At 36.8% G+C, this 20,927-nt stretch overlaps 1 protein-coding gene across 1 annotated transcript in view; it reads right to left on the minus strand.

The window, feature by feature from the left end:
* IMMP1L (inner mitochondrial membrane peptidase subunit 1) overlaps window positions 1-20,927 on the minus strand; it is a 36,953-nt gene that overhangs the window by 6,728 nt on the left and 9,298 nt on the right. The window contains exons 2-4 of the mRNA XM_059825796.1: window positions 13,480-13,617; window positions 12,595-12,683; window positions 11,550-11,676 (exon numbers count right to left, since the gene is read on the minus strand). Of these exons, the coding sequence (XP_059681779.1) occupies window positions 11,550-11,676; window positions 12,595-12,683; window positions 13,480-13,584 (321 nt within the window). The 5' untranslated portion in view covers window positions 13,585-13,617. The remainder of the gene's footprint in view (window positions 1-11,549; window positions 11,677-12,594; window positions 12,684-13,479; window positions 13,618-20,927) is intronic.

A 20,927-nucleotide genomic window follows, 5' to 3' on the forward strand; every position in this document is an offset into this window, starting at 1 on the left:
TGAGCCTGTCCATCTTCTCCCAGCCACCCCCCTGTATTTCTCTGGTATCCAGGACAGGTGCTTTAGGCATGTCAGAGGGCACACATCCCTGCCTCATCATTTTAGAATCTCTATGTGGAGCTGTAGACCAGCAAGATGTCTAAACCCTTTTGAAACCTACTGATACTGTCTCCTTCCACAGTCTCCTGTATAAAAGAGTGCCGCCTTGTTTGTTTTAAACTGATCTGCCCGTTCTATCAAGGTCCTTTACTTCTTGTTCTCCCAGTCCTTCAATACAGGAACTCCATACTTGGCTTGTCTGCCACCTTTGTTATTTTGTAGGCTTGTCAGATTGCTGGCATGTGCATGGAAGAGCTTCCTCTGGGAAGGCCAGTTGATTGCAGCTAGATGGCTTTGGCCCTCCTCCTACCCAAGCAACTTTGCAAACAAAATAACCAACCAGAAGTCAATTTAAAATAAATAAAAAAATCTATCCAGAGTCAAATGACCTGTGTAGAATATACATCTCATCACATGTGGACAGATGTTTTTGATAGGTCTCCATTTGAGAATGTACTGACATTCCTATTTTCCTCAAAAATCCTGTGGTATACAGCCTATTTAGAATGTCCAGCAGCAATTGTTAGGTTAGTCGGATATTCATCTTCACTTACTCACAGTGTACCCACCTACAGCATTCACTGTGTCCACATCTTACACATGAGTTTCTTTTTCAGGTGCAAATTACAACATAAAGCAGCATTCTGACCTTTCTGGTGCAAACTGTCCTGTCCAGCATCTACCAGAACTACAAATCATACATCAAACTACTGTCATTTTGACAGACTATCTCAGCAAATACACAAAAAGGAGAAACATGAATTACTATGAAAGGAAGGTTTTTTTAATGAAGTAAAAAAGCAAACCCACATTAACATTTCACATTTCTGAAAAAGCATCACTTCTTGTGATGTGCTACTGTTTCACACACACGACACTACCAGCTCCCCTTCTACTTGACTGGTTCCCATGCTTTCTCACTTTCCCCGATTCACAGGCAGAATGTGAAGCTCATCTGTTACTATGTGAAATAAGGACCCACTCATAACACAAGTATATCCAAACACTTCTAGACCTTCCCATCTTTCTTACATGCTCCAAAAGCATAAAAAATAAAATAAAGTGCTTGTGCCAGCTGTGGCACATCACTTACTACTTCTAATACTACTAATAATTACTTGTCTAGACAAGATGTTCATAGTTGGCATTCCAGATAGAACATTTGCAATAAAGTATATTCCTATATCCTGAAATTCACCACTTACGGTAACTTTCATAGTTCTCCATAGAAGGTATGACAGGACCCTATACCTCTAAATTTGTCGTTAAGAGTACTGCCACAATGTATGATTCATCTAGAGATAATACAGTATAATACCTTTGTATGGTGCCTGTCCATCATCTAGGCACTTCACTACAACCTAGAATTAAGACAAGCAATAAAAATCGCATGAATTACATGAAAATGTAAAACCAAATACCAGTGACAGGCCATAATCATTAATAAATTTTAAAAAGTTGTTTACATCCCTTTGAAATAAAGGGTAAAGCAGGAATCCTTCAAGAGTTTATGCACCAAGTTATTTCTAGACCACATCACTGATTTCAGTGGGATTACTCACATTGATTAAAGTTAACTTTTGAGTATCAACCTTTCCAGAATCAGGACCCAATCTGAAACACCTCAAAGCTATGCAAGCACAGTAGCTGGGAATAAGATACATTTCTAACCAAAGAAAAAAAATAACTATTGAATATATTAATTATGCACCAATAGGCTGCTACTGCCAAAAAAACGAAGGCAACGGGAAAGCCACGTACTTGACAATTCACAATGTCACGTTTTGGTATCTACCAGCCATGGACCACAGAACTCTTAGACAAAATTAATTGTATCAAAGAAGTGCAGCTGAAATCACAGTTACCATTACTTAACACAGCAAGATTGTGCATACAATAATAATGTTTTTTGAAAAAAAGGACAAGACTGCCAAAAGCATTTAACTTAGGCTGGGCAGCATTTCAGTTCTCCCTTACACATAGGCCAGAACTCAGATCTGAAAGTCCCACAAGCCCAACAACTGAATTTTCACATACGTAACCTGTGGGTCACATGCAAAACCAGCAATTCCACAGCAGTGCAGCTTCATGAGAAAACACGCTGCCTCTGATTGTCCATGGACTACTCTCTTTGCCTCAGCAACCCTTGTGCCTCTGGTTTTGTGCAGATTGTCTGAGGATTTATTTCCAAGGAACAGCAGTTCTCAGGCAGAACCGGTTATCTGAGGTGCAGCTTATATGCATGAGAATACAGGACGCTGATCAGACACATGACTCTTCCCCCTTCTCCCTTCCGAGGCTCTGAGGGCTCTAGTACAGGAGCAGATACACCAGAAGAGCAAGATTATCATTTAGAACAACCGAGGTCACAGCAGTAGTTTATTCTGTTTCAGCTCAGATAAATAAGCACCTTTCACTGCGACAAACTGGCTAAATTTTCAGGGCTGTTGTCATTTACTTAGTGGTATAGTTAAAGTGGCAAAACTGAAGTACAGGTCAGGTATTTGATGCATGCTTACTAGCATAAAACATTATTTTACATAAATGGGCAAGGGTGGGGGGATCAACGAAGAATTACATTCTTTTGGTCTCTTTACATGACACCAAACTTTGAGTAATCTCACTAACTTCAAAACCAAGAGACGAGATGCCTGCGCTCTAGTATGCACATTAACTGGCATACTAGAAAACTGATATACTGCAAATAAGATTAACAGATGAAATTATCTGCCTAAAAACACCCCAAACCCAACTAAATGATAACAGGCTTCTGTGGTTTGGGTTGGGTTTTTTGTTTTGGTGGGGTTTTTTTTTGGTTTGTGATTTTGAGCAACCTCGGGGGATTACTAAAGATGGAGAAACAGGGATTTTTAATAAATAAGTGGAGAGTTATAAACATGAATCTCTTGTAATCTCTCCTTTTGGAATTCCAAGCAGTCTGTGTTTGTCAAAGAACATCAGCATGTACAATCAGCTGGGAATAGATGAAGTTTGAACTTTCGTAAGGTCACAGGTATTCACATCACCTCCAGCAATATCAAAGTTTCAAACTTAAGAAGAACTTTAAATCATTCCCGTCTTTCCTTTTCAGTTCAGAGGCTTCCTTCTTGAGCTACGATAAGAACTAATCTCAGTGCTGGACAAAAGAATAAAGTCTGCAAGTTCTCATCTATCCCTACTAAGGTCTATTTAAGTGCCTGCTACTTTGGTACAAGCAACAAATGTAATTGGTTCATGGCCTGCGGGTGTTCATTTAACAAAAGAAGCTTTTGTGAATAAACCACAGGTGTTACCTTTCTTGATTAAAGTGAAATATGATGAAAGAATCTACAATATCAAATGACAAATTTACTAAATACTGATTAAATTGCCTTATTTAAGTAAATTGCATCTAGTTAGGATAAAATATACACCATGGAAATGCGGGAGTTTGTTTTATCACTCTGTACTTAAAGTCTCACATAACTATTCCTTAATCCTTTCTTTATTAATTCAGAACCAAGAGTGAATAATGCTTAACAGATACTCTTTTTTAATGATCCAGTTGCTCTAGGCACCATTTCTGTAGGCTTATCATAAATGTTGTTCATATTAAGGCTGCCATCTATATAAAACCCAACAACGTTAATTAGCTCAATATTTTCAAAAATCAGCATAAGTATTTACATTTCTTTTTTGTGCTGGAAAAAGCTCTGAAATCGTAGCACCCACACTGGAACTTTAACACTATAGCAGATCTTAAATCAACATCTTCTAAGTATCACTAAAAGGCTGAAGTACCTGGAATTCAATACTTCTTAAAAGAACATAACAGAATGAATTTACCTTAAATTCACAGGTACTTCCAAACAGTTTAGCATTTTCCTTTTACTTATTGAACAGTTTAAGCTGCTTATGAATAAGACATAATCTAGTTGGCCCAGCTTGTTTAAATACACATATGAAAAAGATACATTATGACCTTGGTCCAGATTATTACGAGGAAAGATGACAACGAAACACTAACACATCTCTATATAGAAATTAAATTCACTGTGATGAAATATTTGTATTATGAATTCATTCTCTACACTAAGAGTCATTGGTTGTTTTAATAGAAAATTTAGAAAAAGTTAAGATATGAAGACTTGTCTATCTTTAAGTTTTGAAATGAATTATTAACCTATATTAAAATCACACAACCTTCAATGCTAGCAATGTTAACTCATACACTACAAGGAAACTAAGGTATATTAACTTAGATTTGAATTTGTAATACATTGTTCTCTATCATGCAAGCATACTAGTTCAGCATTGTTCTTTAATAAAAATTTGGGGAAGCTGTTAAGCATTCATTGGTTATTTGAACGTTTGTTTTTTAACCATTGTTGTTCCTTCTAAACTTTGTGTAATGCACAAACAGCTACTGCTGTTCCTGAGCTTGCTTACTTGGAACTTAAAAGGTTTGATCACTGCACTCGCTGCGTTATGGGAAAGGTCACAGAATTTTCACATCAGAAATACCTATGCCAGTCAAATGACAAAAAGATACGCTTTCTCTCAGTATCACTTTTTGGCTGTTGCAAAAGTTTCCAACTATGTTAAATAATTCAAACACTCCCATGCGTTGCTTACTTTACTTCTATAAATATTCTCATTTAATATTCAGATCTAGAGCATATTGTTAAATATGCTGATCTGAATCAGCCTGAAAAGCTATATATCAAATTTTAAAAATCTCTAGCTGCTACCCTAAATTTAAACTATTAGCCATCATTCCTTTTCTAAAAATATTATCAGTTAAAATTAAAACTAACTTAAAATAAAATTAATAAAAACTATGAACAAATATTACTGTCATGAAAAATAATGCCCAGATTTTGCACGCGCTTTTTACAACCTTTCTCTGCATTAAAACAATGGGGTTTTTTTGAAAACAAAATCATTTTTCTTTAAACAGTGAAAAATTATCTAAGCTTTTTAATCCACTACAGTATTGAAATTTTCATCTTTTATAGATGTCCATAGGCCAAAACTTTCAAAAACAAATCTCTTAGCTACATTTAGCAACTCCTGAAGAAAAATTCAGAATATTTCTGTGATTCATCAGTCCAGAGACTATTATTAGCTTTCTTGGTTTATAGAAGATCTGTATTTTGGAAGAAAATACTGGTTACAAATCCAGCACAGATTATTTAGTGGTTTGCATAGACTTTTCTCACAGCAGTCATTAAGAAGGATTTGATTCTTTTCTTCTCCAGAAAACAGATGATGTAACGGGGTCACCCTAAAGTATAGGTTTGAGAACAAAACACCTACGGCTTCAAACCCCAACTGGAACTTACTGGTTAAAACACAAAACCCATTACCATCACTGGTATGCCCTGCCAAAGGCGTACCTGTCAGAGTGATCGAGCTAATAAGCCTGGTAGTAACAATGGCCAATAAATACTGTAAGCAGAGTTAAGGAATCAAAAGTATCATCTGCCAGCTCCATCAGGAGTGACCTGAACCTCTGCTGATCAATCTAAGGCCTCAGCTCTGCACGATCTCATCATTTAAGACAGTCGGAAGGCCTTAGCTAGTACGTATAGCAGAGGGAAAAAAAATAAGTAGGTCCTTCATTCAGTCGTGAAGCTGATGTAGGCAGACTAAAACTTGTGCTCAAAATCTTCAGTGAGTCCTTGAGTAGTTGGTTTCATCATCCTGAGCAGCGTCCTAGAAGTTATTACTGAACTTGGAGCAGAGGAATAACAGAATCATAAAATTTTGAAGGTTCAAGCTGATGTGACAGAGGAAAAGCATCTAGTGCTGTAAATTCAGAAATGAGTGATCTTGAAACAACTTTCCCTCAAATCAACGAGGAGATTGCTTTATGGTTTTCCTTCAGGAATGAATTGGCTGAACAGGAGAACCAGGCGACATGTCAGAGCCTGAGCAGCGCTCTCCCTCACCCCGGCGTAGCTGGCCTGCACTCAAGGCCAGCCGATACAGTGCAGCCGTCTCATCTTGGTTCAGACCGTGGGGAAGAGCGAGCGGTTTGAGAAAGAGATGGAAGAGACCTTGGTGGAAGCTCATTCAGGAGCTGCGTTTAAGCTGAGCCTCTCGCTGCTGGCCCCTGCCTGAGCTACGGTGCAGGCATGCCCGTGTCTGGCCGCCCACCTCTCCGACCCCACAGACATGAGGGTAAGCTATGGGGAACAGGACCAGTGCTGTTGTGTCACGTCATGCCGCTCGTATGTTCTTGAAATATCAACAACAAAACTGCAAAGGTAAAAAGACCGATCCACTTGAGCAGAAGAAACCCTGGAAATATTGGGAAGTATATTGATAAAATTCTTTGTGTTTCTTTTCCCTTGAATAATTTAGTTTTGACAAATCAGAATTTTGATTTAAAATTACTTCTCAGAAGATTCAAGATTAGCTCTAGTGATGAACTCTCTGTACTGGGATATAAAGGGATATGCAAACTGAACACATCCGCAAACTAAACAACTACGCCAAATCAGTTCTCCTTTCCCACCTGACATTTAGCTGCTGCTTAAAATTATGGCATAACTTTCCCTCAAGCCTCTAAAATGCTAGAAGAAGGAAGAGTAGGATATTTCCTTTCTCCTGACTGGCAACTATCAAAACTTAGATTACTGAAACCCTAAACCATGAGTGTAAACCAGCTATTAAGATACTAAGGACAAAGGAAAAAGAACTAGTGCGAGAACTTTACTTTTAGTTCTTTCTTACTTAGGATATTTTAAAGAGACTATCCAATGGTATTGAGTGCTCTGAAATATCAAACCACTCTTCAGTGTCTTACGTTGTGCATCCAAAATCTGTTGTACTGTCTAGTGATTAAGATATTGTGTTGTTTACATTAACATTACGTTATTCTTAGTACCCACATAATAGTCTTACTGCATTTGACAAGGACTGTTCAAGAGTTAATAGCACTGCATAAGACCACTTCTCTGATCTGCAAACACAGTAAGATGCATTATCTCCAGAATTATGTTAGCTCTAGAGTTAACCACAGGATGAAGAGATGCCATCTCCGCAATGAACCTCATTTTAGCACAAGGTAAACATACTTCCCCCACATCAGCTAGTCTCGCAGCATTAGTGGTGTGTTGTGATTGATTACCAGCAGAGTGTTGCTGCGATATGGATTTGTATCTCAGGTTTTTATCACTATGACTTGCAAAAGGCAGTTCCTTATTTACAGACTCTAGCTGTATTAAGTGACATTATTAGGTACTACTTTTGTTTAAGTGACACAAAGGCTTAGCATATTGGTGGTTTATGACATACAAGCTGTTTTAATCTGATGACTTACCCCTCACTTTTTCAATTTGTAAACAGGAGCTGCGGCACAAGAACATATGGTACTAAAGAAATTAAAGCTAAAGTAAATGGCATTAAAACAAATTCAAACATAACAATAGGATACTCAATCTGAATTATAAACCTGGATCCGTATTAAAACTTTTAAAAACAGGAAATAAAAACCTAAATATGAAGATTAACCTTTCAGGTGTTTTTTTTTAAAGACCATTTCAGGGGGTTACTGTGATTAATTTCCTTATTAACACTGATTATTTAGATCTTATAGTTAAATGAATAAATCAGGAAAGATATTTTTTAATAACTGAAACTCAGTCTGAATACATTACTAAAAATTAGTTAACTTTTTAACTTTTGGGTTCATACTACATTGCCTCTGATACAGTAAAAATGTTATGCATTCTTAAATGTTTATTACAGTAAATAGACTTGCTTATATCTATAAACATCATCATGGAGCACAAACCAAAAAAGAGCCCAGCAAAACTGCCAGCCTAATGCTCATATTCCATACCAAATATCAATAAAAAGGCAATGAAAAGAAAAACTACATTTTCCTAACTTTGTAATACTATAGCAGCTTACTCAAAAAAGGAATTTCATTATCCTCTTCAAGTAAATAGGAAGATTCCCCTCATTGTTATTCTGCAGGTAAGCTCTAACCTCTAGCATATGAAGTATCGTGTACCATAAAGGGTCCAAACTAAAGACATTCCTAATGTACTTAAATTTTAATTTAAGCACGTGCTTAACTTATACCAATCGATTTGATATGTGGGGTTAGTTCCATCAGCTTGTAATTTGACAGTGACTCCCACCACAGACAGTTTTTTGGTACAGCCTTACACTTAGTGCACTCTGACAAAAATTTTTCTCATATGACGTATTACTTCAGCTAAGTATAGCAGCAAAAGTATTTTTATACCACTATAAAGACTTTCACATAACTGCCACTGCTATACTGCATTTCTGCTCAACTGAAATCTCTTTTCAGAACCACTTATGTACAATTTTTTTATTTTTTATTACAGCTTGGAAGGTTGGTTTGTTGGGTCTTTTAATCTACAAGTATCTACTTGGTTGTCTGCAGCAATGAACTATCTCATCTGTGTAATTTTACAGAGAGCAAATTGTAAACAGAGTTCTCCATTCTCCTATCTCTATATATAAGCCATCCTGAGAAGTATATTCATGAATGAAACAAGATTGGAAGCAGGATCTGATCTTTGCATTCTCTTAGGCTTCAGAATAAGAATCATGTATGATAGTGCTTCTAAACACAAAAATCCCTAACTTAAAATGTGTTAAATATGCCAACAGTGACACAGGCAATGCATACAAAGCACAATTCCTAACGTGACTATAAGGATTGTCCTTTTGGGGTGACAAAAGCAGGAGCTGCTTAGAGGTGGTTTCACTCTCAGCTGTGTTAGGTACGTTTGTTGTACGTACTGCCTTTATTCTGACATCTCCAGTAACTGGCTAACTCATAATACCTAACCATAGTTGGCAAACGCCAGCAAAGAATGAAGCAGAGGTTCAAATACCTAATTCGATAATTCTGGCATCCGATACGTTGTATTTACTGTACCCTAGTAAGTTTGCAAACATGACAGCAACTATTGACTATCACTCCCCAAAACACAAGACAAGTTAGTCAAGGAAAGCTGGGCAGTTCCCTGTAATAAAAACAATCAATCCTCTGACCTTACACACTTCTGAGTCACTGCATTCAAGTATCACTCAGAGACTTCTCATTTTAAAAAAGCAATTAGTAGCCTAATGTAAACACCACCACTCATGACAATTTCTAGGCTTTGCTCACTTAGAGTGCCTGCACTGGTACCCTTCCCTGGCAGCTGGACACCCCAGGCAGCACTTCTGGCCGTTTGGGATCCTAGCCAAGGCCTTCCTCAGAGTTTTTACCATCTTCTCTTCAAAAACCAACTCAGGTTAATTCTTCCCAAGGAAGTATCAACAAAACAAATAGCCAGTTCTGTGTACATCTGCTGCTGCTTTGAAGAATTTTGTGTTGGAACGAAGAGGAAAAAGTGCATAGCACAGTGATTCACTAAAACAGGGAATCTGATTAGACAGTTGCCTAAACACAGACACATATCACATTTTCCCTCCCCATCAAGAACAATTTACTTAGTGAATAAGCCAGTGTAAATTAGGAGCATAAAGTGCAGGTATCTATGTTGAGAATATACTCTTCTGTAAAGTGTCTCCTGAACAGATGGAAAGAGCTATGTCTTCAACAACCACCGAAGATAGGAGGAAAACAGATAGGCATTAACAAACGAAAGCATTTCCATTTACATCATTTCTCCCCCTAGATACAAGTTACGGCGTAAGAACTACGAAAGCCTGCATGTCACTCTACTGTATTTCCACACATTAGCCTTTATGAAGAACATACACAGGAAAAACAGGAAACGGACTCTGCATCCCTCATCCTCTCGTTCTCCTTACATTTTATGTTAAAATTGAAGACAAGAAATCTTACACCTCGGGCAGAAGTTGTTCTGCTGGATATTCATTTGATTTCCTCAGGGTTTCCAGAAAAGCTGACCTCCTATTAAGTACAAACCTTTCCTGAACTTCCTTTGCAAGACTCAGACAAGTGAGGAAGAAGATGCTCAGAGAAACTCAGTTTGCGTCTTCTATCAGTGTACACAGAATTCAGGTTTCCATTACAGGTCATTCTGCTCTGGGAAATTCATATTTCATCTACATTACTACTCCCATAGGAGCTAGAAAATTTCTTCAACTTGGTAAGAAAGGTGGGTTGGGGTTTTGTGTTTGGTTTGGTTTTTCCCTTGGTTAAACAGTAACACAATTTGATTTATGGAAAAACTAAATGCTCTGTCTTCCCCTTCAAAAAGTAACAGAGAATGAGTTCCTTCTTTCTGTCTACAAGCGACAGAAGTGTAAACAGAAGCTCCAGTGGCACTGGCAGGGCAGACTAGGGGCAGGTGCCTGAAATGTCTTGCCTCAACACCCGAGTTGAAGAAACAACAAATTCAACCCCTCAGAACAGAGTATGAACGGTAGCCTTGCTTTCTGGTCCTAGGTCTTGACTAAATCCAGGCACCGAATCTAGACACAATGTTGACAAGAATTTTGTCATTGATTTTCGTGAGGACAGACTCCACTTCAGCTGCTTAGTACAAATGAAGCAACAGTACCCGAAGGCACGCTGGTGACGTTGGCTATCTTTATGGTAGCTGAACTCTGTGAAGGATTTATCTACTGTAAATGGTAGCTGGCTGCAAGAAGTGTTCCATAAAATTCTCCACCTTCACAGCACAGGACTTTAGCTATGGGCCAGACAGTAATTCTTCTTACAGTAATTGTGAGGATAAAGTGGGTATGAAAAGGCAACAGAATATCTTTCTTTGAAGATTCAAAACACCTGTGCAAAACCTGATGTCTCCACAAGGTGCTGAACAGTGGTAATGGTCAAACATGCCTTTGGGAAAAAAACCTGCATTTTTCAGTGATCGTTTTTTCTGATTATTTTTCTAATGATAGTCTAAAAAAGAAGTTGCTGAAAACATTTTGTCACAAATCTTTCCAAACTTGTTAAGTCTGCCTGCACAAGGACAAGTAAGCATTAAGAACATTTTTCTCCTTTTTATTTCATCTTGTTGCCTGACTTTTTAGACAAGTTAAGAAAATTACTACTTTTCCCACCATACTCAGAAAGATACACTAAAGTATAATTTTGCAAGCAAAATCCTCAAAGGTATTGCAGAGAAAATTTTCACTTCTTAGTGTTTAAAATACAGAAACAGTTTTGCCTTAAGACCAAGCCCTTGAGTCTGCCATCTGTACTGCACTTTATGCAGAGAATTTTAGAGTATTCTCCCAGGGAAGAAGACCTAAGCAAAGGGCAGAGCAAAAATATCATCTGCCTACACTTCCTACAGAGACAAAAGACACCGAGAAAGACAGCTTGCCATAAAGACTTTACAACATTTTACTGTACATATAGAAGAAGAAAGAATAATTTCTGAACGTCATACTTCATGGTTTATAATGATACTCAAATATTGCAAATCCTATACAGACTACCAGGCCTACTTAAGTAATCATTAATTTACGAAGCAAGAAACTCTAATACTTACATAGCTGTGACTCTTAAGGAAATCTGAAGGGTTGCTTGTGCAGACTTTATCCCCTTCCAAGCCAATTACTCTTTTACAGATATTTGATTTGGGGTCATTTGGGCTTTTCACAATTACAATATCTCCTCTGAGAGGAAAAAACAGAAACAAGAACAAACAGAAGAACTCTAAGTACAAACTATTTGGCTGAATACATGTGCATCAATGTGTACACTGAAAAAATATTCACGTACATTAAAGATACTTCTGCTGAAAATTCTTGTCTACAATTTTGTTTTTTCAGTTTTACTCAGGGTGTAATTTTACACACAGTTTTTTAAGCACATTTGGAGAGATTCTTTGTTATTTTGATCATTTGTAAAACATCTAAGACTACATTTTAATTGTCAATGTTCTGATGAAATTAATGCCAGTTAACTTGATCCTGTTGCTATGTTTATATGGAACAGATTCTGTGTTCCTAAATGTTTATTGTCCATATGTTATACTTCCAGTGAAGCTTCAAATGTCTAATCTGAGTTTATAAATCCTTGTATTACTTTTGCCTCCTGTTTATACACACTGATTGTACAGTGAAACAGTCCACAACAAAATGGGCGAGGGCCTTGAGCCTACTGTGCTCTACAACACAGTAATAAAATGACATTTGATAAACAGTACTTATACCATTTGGTCACCTTCCTAACAACTCTACCTGAGCACAGCAATACCTACAGCTTGGTTTTCAAGTAACACAAAACTGCTTAGAGAGGGGAAGTTACATACACACAATGGAACTGTTTTAGGGGGAAAAAAAAGGGAATTTTTCCATTTTTTGGACAAAGCTGTAAAAGTGACACAGACTATATCATAAATGAATTCTGACAAGTCGCTCAATGGCTGTATGTGCTGATTGCTTTAGCTTCTATCAGACACAATGAGAGATTTATGAAAAATTACAATTTAGAAGCAGAAGAATATATGAAAAATAAAGGATGGATAGAATGTAGTTATTACAAGCTCTGGCAAACTGAATGTAAAATCTAGTCTCAAAAAAGGAGCATACTTTCGAATGCAATAAAAGTGGCGGCTAAGGTTCTCCGAAAAGACAATATCAGAATTTTGAATGGTTGGTTCCATTGAAGGTCCAGAACACTGCAAATTAAAAATAAATGAGAAAAAAATTACTATTTCCAATTACTTTTATCTAAAATACATTAATATTCAAATTATTTGCTAATAAATTAGAAAAGGTGTAACATAAAGAACAACTAAAGAAGTGAGACCCTCCAAGGAACATCTGATACATTTAAAAGGTGAGGACAGCCTCCAGAACCCCTCTAACTCTTTCACAGCTCCGTATTAGCTCAGGATTGGCCCTGAACTGCACTAGGTGCTACAAGCCCCGACGGATTCATTTCAGCACCTAATCTGCAGGAAATTATTAGGAGCAGCACTCAAAGCTCTGCCAGCTTACCCCTTTCTTCAGCCTCTGTGAAAAAGAATCATCACAAAAAGCTGCAAGAGCAGCTCACAGCCAAAATCCGCTATGTCCAGCAGCTGTATCTGCTAGGTTTAGAAACAAGGAGGAGGGGGAGGCAGCATAAAATATCCAGAAATCTGCCCAGAGTTGGAAACAAGAGCATTTGCTATGGCATTAGTGACTGCAGTCTTTCTGGAGGAACATACTTTCTGCAAAATCCTTAATCATAGTTTCCTGTTTGCTGCAGTGATGCCTCGAGCAATAACTCAGCAAAAAATACAAATGCCTAAAGTAGAAATAAGTTTCATAAAGGCTGGACCTGTGTCCAGAAAAGTAGGCATTTACTAAACACACTTTGCAAAAGCTCTAGAGAAAATGAAGAAACCTGAAATATTGGCATTATCACATATGACAATTTCAGTATTATAGTTTTATTTTCTTTTAAATGTCATGAAAATGAAAAGTTACCACAACAATTCCTCCAAGGTACTCAAAGGCACAATGCGCTATGCAGCCATATTGCACAGTATACCCAAGAAATCGAAAGGTTTTTCCTAGGACATTGCGAAGCATGGTACAGTGTTACGTCGTTCAGCTGGTTCTAGTCTATAGCAAAACAGAAGAACATCATTCATTTGATAACAAACAACCTAACATTTACAAAACTATCTTTTTGTATGGACAGTATTTTTTAAAAAAACAGTGAATAAAAACAACAAATAATCAGAGATATCTGATGGACATAGTTTAAACTCAAATGCCACCAAGAGGATTTTAATTTACTATGCAGACCCTTCCACATGTACAATCAATTGATCCCTCTCACCAGCTTATTAGTGAGATGCAGCTAAGTAGGAGGTGAAAATAAAAAACCTTTGCCAAACTAGAGAAATTAATGGGAAGAGAATGGTGCCAGTGCTCTCCGCTGACTCAGCTGGGCTTCTTTTACTGCAGACTGGCTTACCTGCCACACGTCTAAGCATCTGCAATAGTTACAAGAACATCCTCCCCTCCACTAGCTTTGGCTGAACGGATTCTGGAAAGCTGTAATCATACCTTTAAATGCAGGCTTTGACTTCCTGACTGGACCACGTAACTAAGATGCAGTTATTTATTAAATAACACTTGATAGGGTTATTTTAATCATGTGAAGACAGTGTTTTTCCTCAAGCACTAGTATGTAAAACTGAACACTCAACAGCAAATAGAGAAGCATCACACCATCTGAAGTGATTTGAAGATATTTCACAACTGGAATTATATTCACAGAAAACTGGAGTAATCAAGTAGTCAACCAAAACTTTAAAAGCAACCTGACAATCAATCAAATGAAACAAGGCTTGAAGAACTAGACAAAATTAAGGCTAATAGAGCCCTGAATGGCTTGCCTAAGTAAGACTATAGTAGAAAAAGAATACAATTGTTGATAGGAATTCTGGAGGTTTTGCAGAGCTTTCCTTTGACTAGACATCCCTTACCAAAACACTTGCATATAAAAATAAGGCATTAGGTCCTTCTGTTCTCAGCTACAATACAGTGACATAAGTTCTGCAGCACATAAGACTAAATATCTTCTAAGCCCCTCCCCCAAATATTTAAGTCAAACTCTGATGACTAGATTTAATTCCTGCAATGCTAATCTAAATGTTTCCTTGCCCCAATTTAAGATTTTTTATACATATATTTTTCTATTTAAAGAAGTGCAAAACACACACTGAAGGAAGTTTTACATTCTACAAGAAACATGTCTCCCTTAAACTCAGTATCAGCTTTATCACGAATTAAAACCACAAGATTTCCCTGTTTTACTAAGATGGGTCAATATAGCTTGCTAAACAAATGCAGTCAGTTAAAAAAAAAAAGAAAACTGCTGTGTGTACAATATGCCCTACTTAATAATGAAGACCTCCCCTTCTATATTTCATTATGTTTTGCATAGCTTTACTTGCACAACTCTCTCTAGAAGTTAATAGGAGTTTTGCCTGAATACAGTCAAAAGTGGCTTTTGTTCTTTGCATTTAGTATTTATTTATAAAGAAAAAAAGACGCCCATTCTTGGGCAAAAATGTTCTCCATCAAGCCCACTTCCTTGTTCAAAAAAAGGTATGCTTGCCTTTTTTTTTTTTTTTTACATAAAAGATCTACAGAATAAATCCACTTAAACTAATCTGTGATTCATCATCCTTATGATTAGCTAACAAGTTTCACAGCAATGAACCAATATACAACAGAAAACAGAAAAGTCTTGAATTGTTTAATTAGCGCGTGCAGTGCTCAGCACACTGCAGGACACCCTGTAGACACTGAAACAGCTTTGCTGTAAGTAAAATGCATTTTCAGCAGAATTCATTCTGGAGAGCCAGAAAAGTGGTCTGTTCTTCTCAAACCAGTACGCTATGAAAAGCACGGACTGACTCCTTGCTCTCAGGGCCAGAAACACTGTGAGCCCAGAAATGTGTTACAGGTGATAAAAGGAAGGTGGAGTGACAACAGATCGATTAGAGTTGCACAACTAGTGTGAATTAATGACCACAACTACCTTTTGAGAGAAGTACATCATCAATACTTCTTAACAGCACCTGCTAGAAAGGCAGCCTCACATTGCTTCTCAGTTGAGGCAGACAGAAAAATACCGCACAACCATCCTGTATTTCAGATCCATGCTATTCAGAAATGTTATATTACAATATTAAGACAGTATAGAATTCAGGCACCTGTGGATATTACAGGTAAAAAGGAATTGTATAAACGTTGCATTACATTGACCAGAGTAGGGAGATATTGTTGATTGCGCCAAATGGAATCGTAACGACAGACTCGTTGAGAGAAAATGTGAACTTCTCATGCCAACAGCTATCAGGCTATAACTAAAATAATTTTTTTATTATGAAACTACAAAGAACTGTTCTACATCTCTGAAAGTAAGTTTCAAACTGACCGCAGCTGATTTCCTGCTGGACTCTGGATGACACATACTTCCCAATAGTTACAGTGAACACATACATTTCTCACTTACGTCTCTGAGTAACTCTGAATTAGGAGGGATAGATTTGTAAATTATTCAAGGAAACACAAGGTTCAGAGTGAGCTTTACCTAGTGCTAGAGCTGGCGTGGTATAAAACTAACCACAAGGATAGAATATGAGTGAAGAGGTTTCAAATTTCATTCCCAGTACTCTTCAGAGAAGTTCTTAACCGCCAAGACACGGATTTCACCAGTGCCAGTTTATAAATGTGGCACAACCGATTTTTTTAAATGCTCAGGCTTATCAGATGTTCATGATAATGATGAAGAAATTCTTAGCTCTTTTATAAGGCTTTTTATTACTACTCAAGAAAGTTAACTTCAAATTAAGGCATATATAGTACCCCTAGATTATACACAGTTTGAACCTAAGACGACGACTTCAGAGGATTGGGGTTTTTGTTTTTAACATTAAGGTCCGTCCTTATACATCTAATGTTCATTCCACAGAATGACTATAATCCTGACAGTTTCTATATAGTTTTAAGTAACAACTTCTAGTTAATAAGTGAATGGTTATAGTAAGAGTAAGCCCAGTCAAAAAAAACAATTCTAGTTTATTAAAAAAACCCACAGAATATTTCTTACAATTGCTCTAGCTTAAGCATCAGTAAAATATAACTGTTTCCTCAGAAAACTATCAGTACATTTTTAAAACAATGCCATATTGTTGATCACAAGAAGGTAAACGGCTGAACGTTCTTCCACATCACACAATTTTAATACAAAGTGCTGTCAGCAGGCAACTCCACCAGATGCAACATAAAACCATTAAGGACAATAAAAAACCAAATTATTTAAGTCACAGGCCCCTTGAAAACTTAATGGTTCTGTTGTATAAACATCCTTATCGCAGAACTAACGGCATAAAACCTGTTGTAATTACTTCCAGGTACTACCTCCTATCATATAGTAGGTAGTTGAAAATTTTATAGTGAAAGAGACATTGTTTATATACCAAACATAGACATTGATTAAAAAAGGTTACACATCCATATTTATCACATAGAATACAATTTGGTTATTTTGCAAGAACTGTATAGTTTATCCCCTGCAGCAAATAAAATGCAAAATGTAATTACTATTATCTGCTGTACCCTTTTCCTTACACAGCCTATGCCTTCTCATTTGATTTTTTTTGTTTGTTTGTTTATAAAATTAATCACAGCTAGCAGGGTGGAAATCACTTTGAGCCTCATGAATGACATCCAAGAGATGGGAAAGGATTAGTTCTCAGTTGCTGCCAGTTATAGCACCAGGTGGCTTTTTCTGCAGTGAAGGTGTTACCGATAATCCCATTACATTGGTACTAAATCTTGCAGACATCAAAATTATCACCAAGGTTCCTTTTCATCCCATCCTTTCCAAATGACTGGAAGTCGCTTCACCTGAAAGAAGTCAAATCCACATGCAGCTGCTGTTTTAGCAGCCAGCGGACTCCCTGAGAATGCCAATCGTGATCCAATTTCGCTGTGCTGGTGGCCCCCTATTCCCTGTCCAATAATACATCTGTTAAAAAATCCTACAGCTACAAATCAAGTTTAATCCTACCAGGGACCTCATGTTGGTCTTGTCTTCCAAAAAGGCAGCAGGTTTTGCCGTCTATCTCTGCTAGTGTCTGGGGAATACTCTTTAAATCCCAGCCCTACTTAGAAGAATAAGCTAAGGATCACAAAACATGACCTCAAAAACCCTGATATGACTATATTCTGACCCAGAGGCATTCATTCTAGGTGAAGATTAGAACTTTGCATAATAAGATTACACAGCAAGTGAATGATATCAAGGGACTATCCATATGCAGCCGCCTGGTTTTCTATAGACAGCCTGTGCTCTGCAATATGCAGCGCAGACGAAACAGAGCTTGGTCTTTCTAGCTGAAATAAAATAGATTCACATAAATTAGTTGGCCATTTCCAGATTCCTAAATCCCCTATTACATCTTTTATTGACAGCTCCTGTGAGGATAGCACAAATGGTATTCTCTTTGTATCCTTTGCTTCTGTAACAATCACACTGAGGGAAATGTACATAGGTTGTCTAGAAATTAACATCTTGTTTGCTGTAATCTTGGATTAAAATTAACTGTGTACATAATAAAATTAGGAAATCAATGAGCAGATTTATTATGTCCAGATAACCAATGGCATTGTGTAAGACAGTTTAACATATGGTGCCAAAATTTTAAATACAGGAAAATCAAAGTCACAGCCAATGAAAGTGTGGATAAACAAATTATTGGACTTGATATTAAATAGATTTTTCACTATAACAAAAAAATTCCAGTCACATTTTGCTTTATAGAATGCTTCCTAATTCTGAATTTTCACTGAATATTTAGTGATAGTTTATCTGGTTTTCTGTTAGCTAACAGAAACTCCTAACATTCTCCACTTCTAACCAGACACCTTTCTTTGCACAAGGTAATCCCCTAAGTAGCACCATCTCTTTCCCAAAGAATTACTCAGATTATTACTTTAAAAAATTCCAAAAACCCAAAACAAAGAAAAAAACTGCACACTGACTATGCTATTTAAATGTTAATATAAGTAACAGCTCAAACATAAAACTATTTTTTAAAACTTCTGCATGAAATTAATGTTACATGTGCGAGAATAGTGAAGGGTGTATATATCATGTTTATTGGGAAAGATTCTTCCCATATCAGATACACAACTTAATAAATATAAAATGTTTTAAATATTCTAATTAGAATCTGAGGACTCCAAACATCTAAAGCAAAACAAGGAACAATTTTCAAAAGGTCTTTCTGTGCAGGGGGTCAGGCAGAACTTGATTTTTATTTCTAGATGTTGTTTTTCTCTAGAAGAAACACGATTCCGTCTGGCAAATATGAAAAATCTTGGCAATATTCTGGAAGAGAAGATTATTGTTCCACATTATCTCTACTAGGCACTGACAGTTTGTCTCCAACAAGTGCTCCTTCATCTACTGATCTCAAGCTGACAAGGAGCTCAATCCTGTAAACATAAATTCACATAATGCAATCCTCTGGTGTTAAACAACTAGAGACTACCTACATAAGAATGAGCCATTTTTCAAAACAGATTTCAAGTAGTTCTCACTGGTTCTATTTACCTTTGGGAAGCAACTCCTAACAATCCCACCACCCTGTATAAAAGTGCTGTATTAATGGTCAGATGCATTCCAGGGCTTCTATCTTCCTCTGCAGCTCTATACACTCATCTTTGCTGAACAGCAAAATCCAAATAGCTGAGCAAAGGCATGGTCGTACATGGCAAGTTTGAGCTTCTGAAGGATGCTGAAATGTTCACTTAAGAGTTTCCTGTAACAATGTCAAAGTTAGGACAAATGCCAAGGGTCTGACAGACAGCACAGACACTTCCGTGGTGACTAAGAAAAATACACTGTGTCTATGTGACAAAGGTCAAATAACTAAATTCTGAGTTATATGCGTTTACCTTAAATTTCAAAAAATTCACTTTCTTGAGACATAGACATGTAAACATTTAAAATTAATTTTTGTTAACTAAGACAAAAAAATTACAAGTCAAATTTTCACATTAGGCACTTAAAATCTACGACGCTACAGAAACTAAAGTTGTCCATGGCTCACATGTCCCCTGCACTTCCCAGTACTGATGCACCTTTTAGAAGTATGCAGGTATTTTTGGAAATACTACTCAAAGCAGTGAACTAGAAGAGGGTTAAATAATTCCCCTATACACTGAAAAGTAAAAAGGCTGTTTACTTAAAAAATCTGTTATTACAAAGAGGATTGTTTGCTGGTTTAAAAAAAACAAACCAATAAAACCAACCAACAAAACCACCACGAACAAAAAACCCTCCACATAAAACAGCAACCTACTTACGTACACCATCAACAGGACTGTTTAGAAAGAAATACAGGTGTCTTAATCTTCTCTCCAGTGTTAGTCTCAGATTAGAACGCCATCACTGAAGAGTACTCCAGAGTGGTGTATGAACACAGAAATCACACAGTATGAGATCTTAACACAAACAGTAAATGAAAGCTATGACTAAACATTTGAAAAAACACAAAAGCAAAAAACAAGATCAGTTTTAGCACTGTCACAAGATATAACAACAGTAACAAAGAATCTTTCTGTATGTTCTTCATCAATACTGTTACGAGCATCATCTTCTAATGAAATATCTTATGCATACTCTGCATTAAAAATGTGTTAAAAACAGGAGAAAGGAAACACAGACAAAAGTGAGCTCAGTATTTACATTTTCAAGTTACCTGAGCAGAATAAAAATGCAAATCAAGTGCTTGTCACTGCTATTACGCTACAAAAATTTTGACAGCTTTCCCAATTTGTTTTTAGTTAAGAAGTTCTAAATACACACGTGTACATGGATTCAACTACTTCTTTTTTCACAGCAAATTGTATTTCATGTGATATTATGCAGTAAAAATAAACTGTAATCTGTACTTTTTCTCATTACTCAATAAAATTTTATTAGTTATTTCTGAGCTGTTTTATGTATGAAACACAAGTTCTATAAGTTCTTCTCCACTTACAGATATAAGTATTAAAAAAAGTTCCAAACATCAATAGATGAGTGCAATGATATTCAGTCTAAGTTAATCCCCAGACATCCAAATCCATGAATAAAAATTCATCAGTTTTAAATACACTGAGCCTATTAAGCAAGAACAAAAGCATATGCACAAAAGAGCTTTTAATATATTTCAAAGCCCACAAGAGCCATGGTCTCATTAAAATTATAAATTACACAAACATGGAATAAAGATTCAAACTGCAGTGCAGCTAAGTAGATTACAGAAAACCCCGCGTTCCATATGATAACACACCATGGCCCTCCCAGATGGGGGCTTGGAACAAAAAGGCCATCACTGCAGCTAGGGAAAACCTCCTTG

Source organism: Gavia stellata, chromosome 17 (genome assembly GCF_030936135.1).
Source record: "Gavia stellata isolate bGavSte3 chromosome 17, bGavSte3.hap2, whole genome shotgun sequence".
Lineage (NCBI taxonomy): Eukaryota > Metazoa > Chordata > Aves > Gaviiformes > Gaviidae > Gavia > Gavia stellata.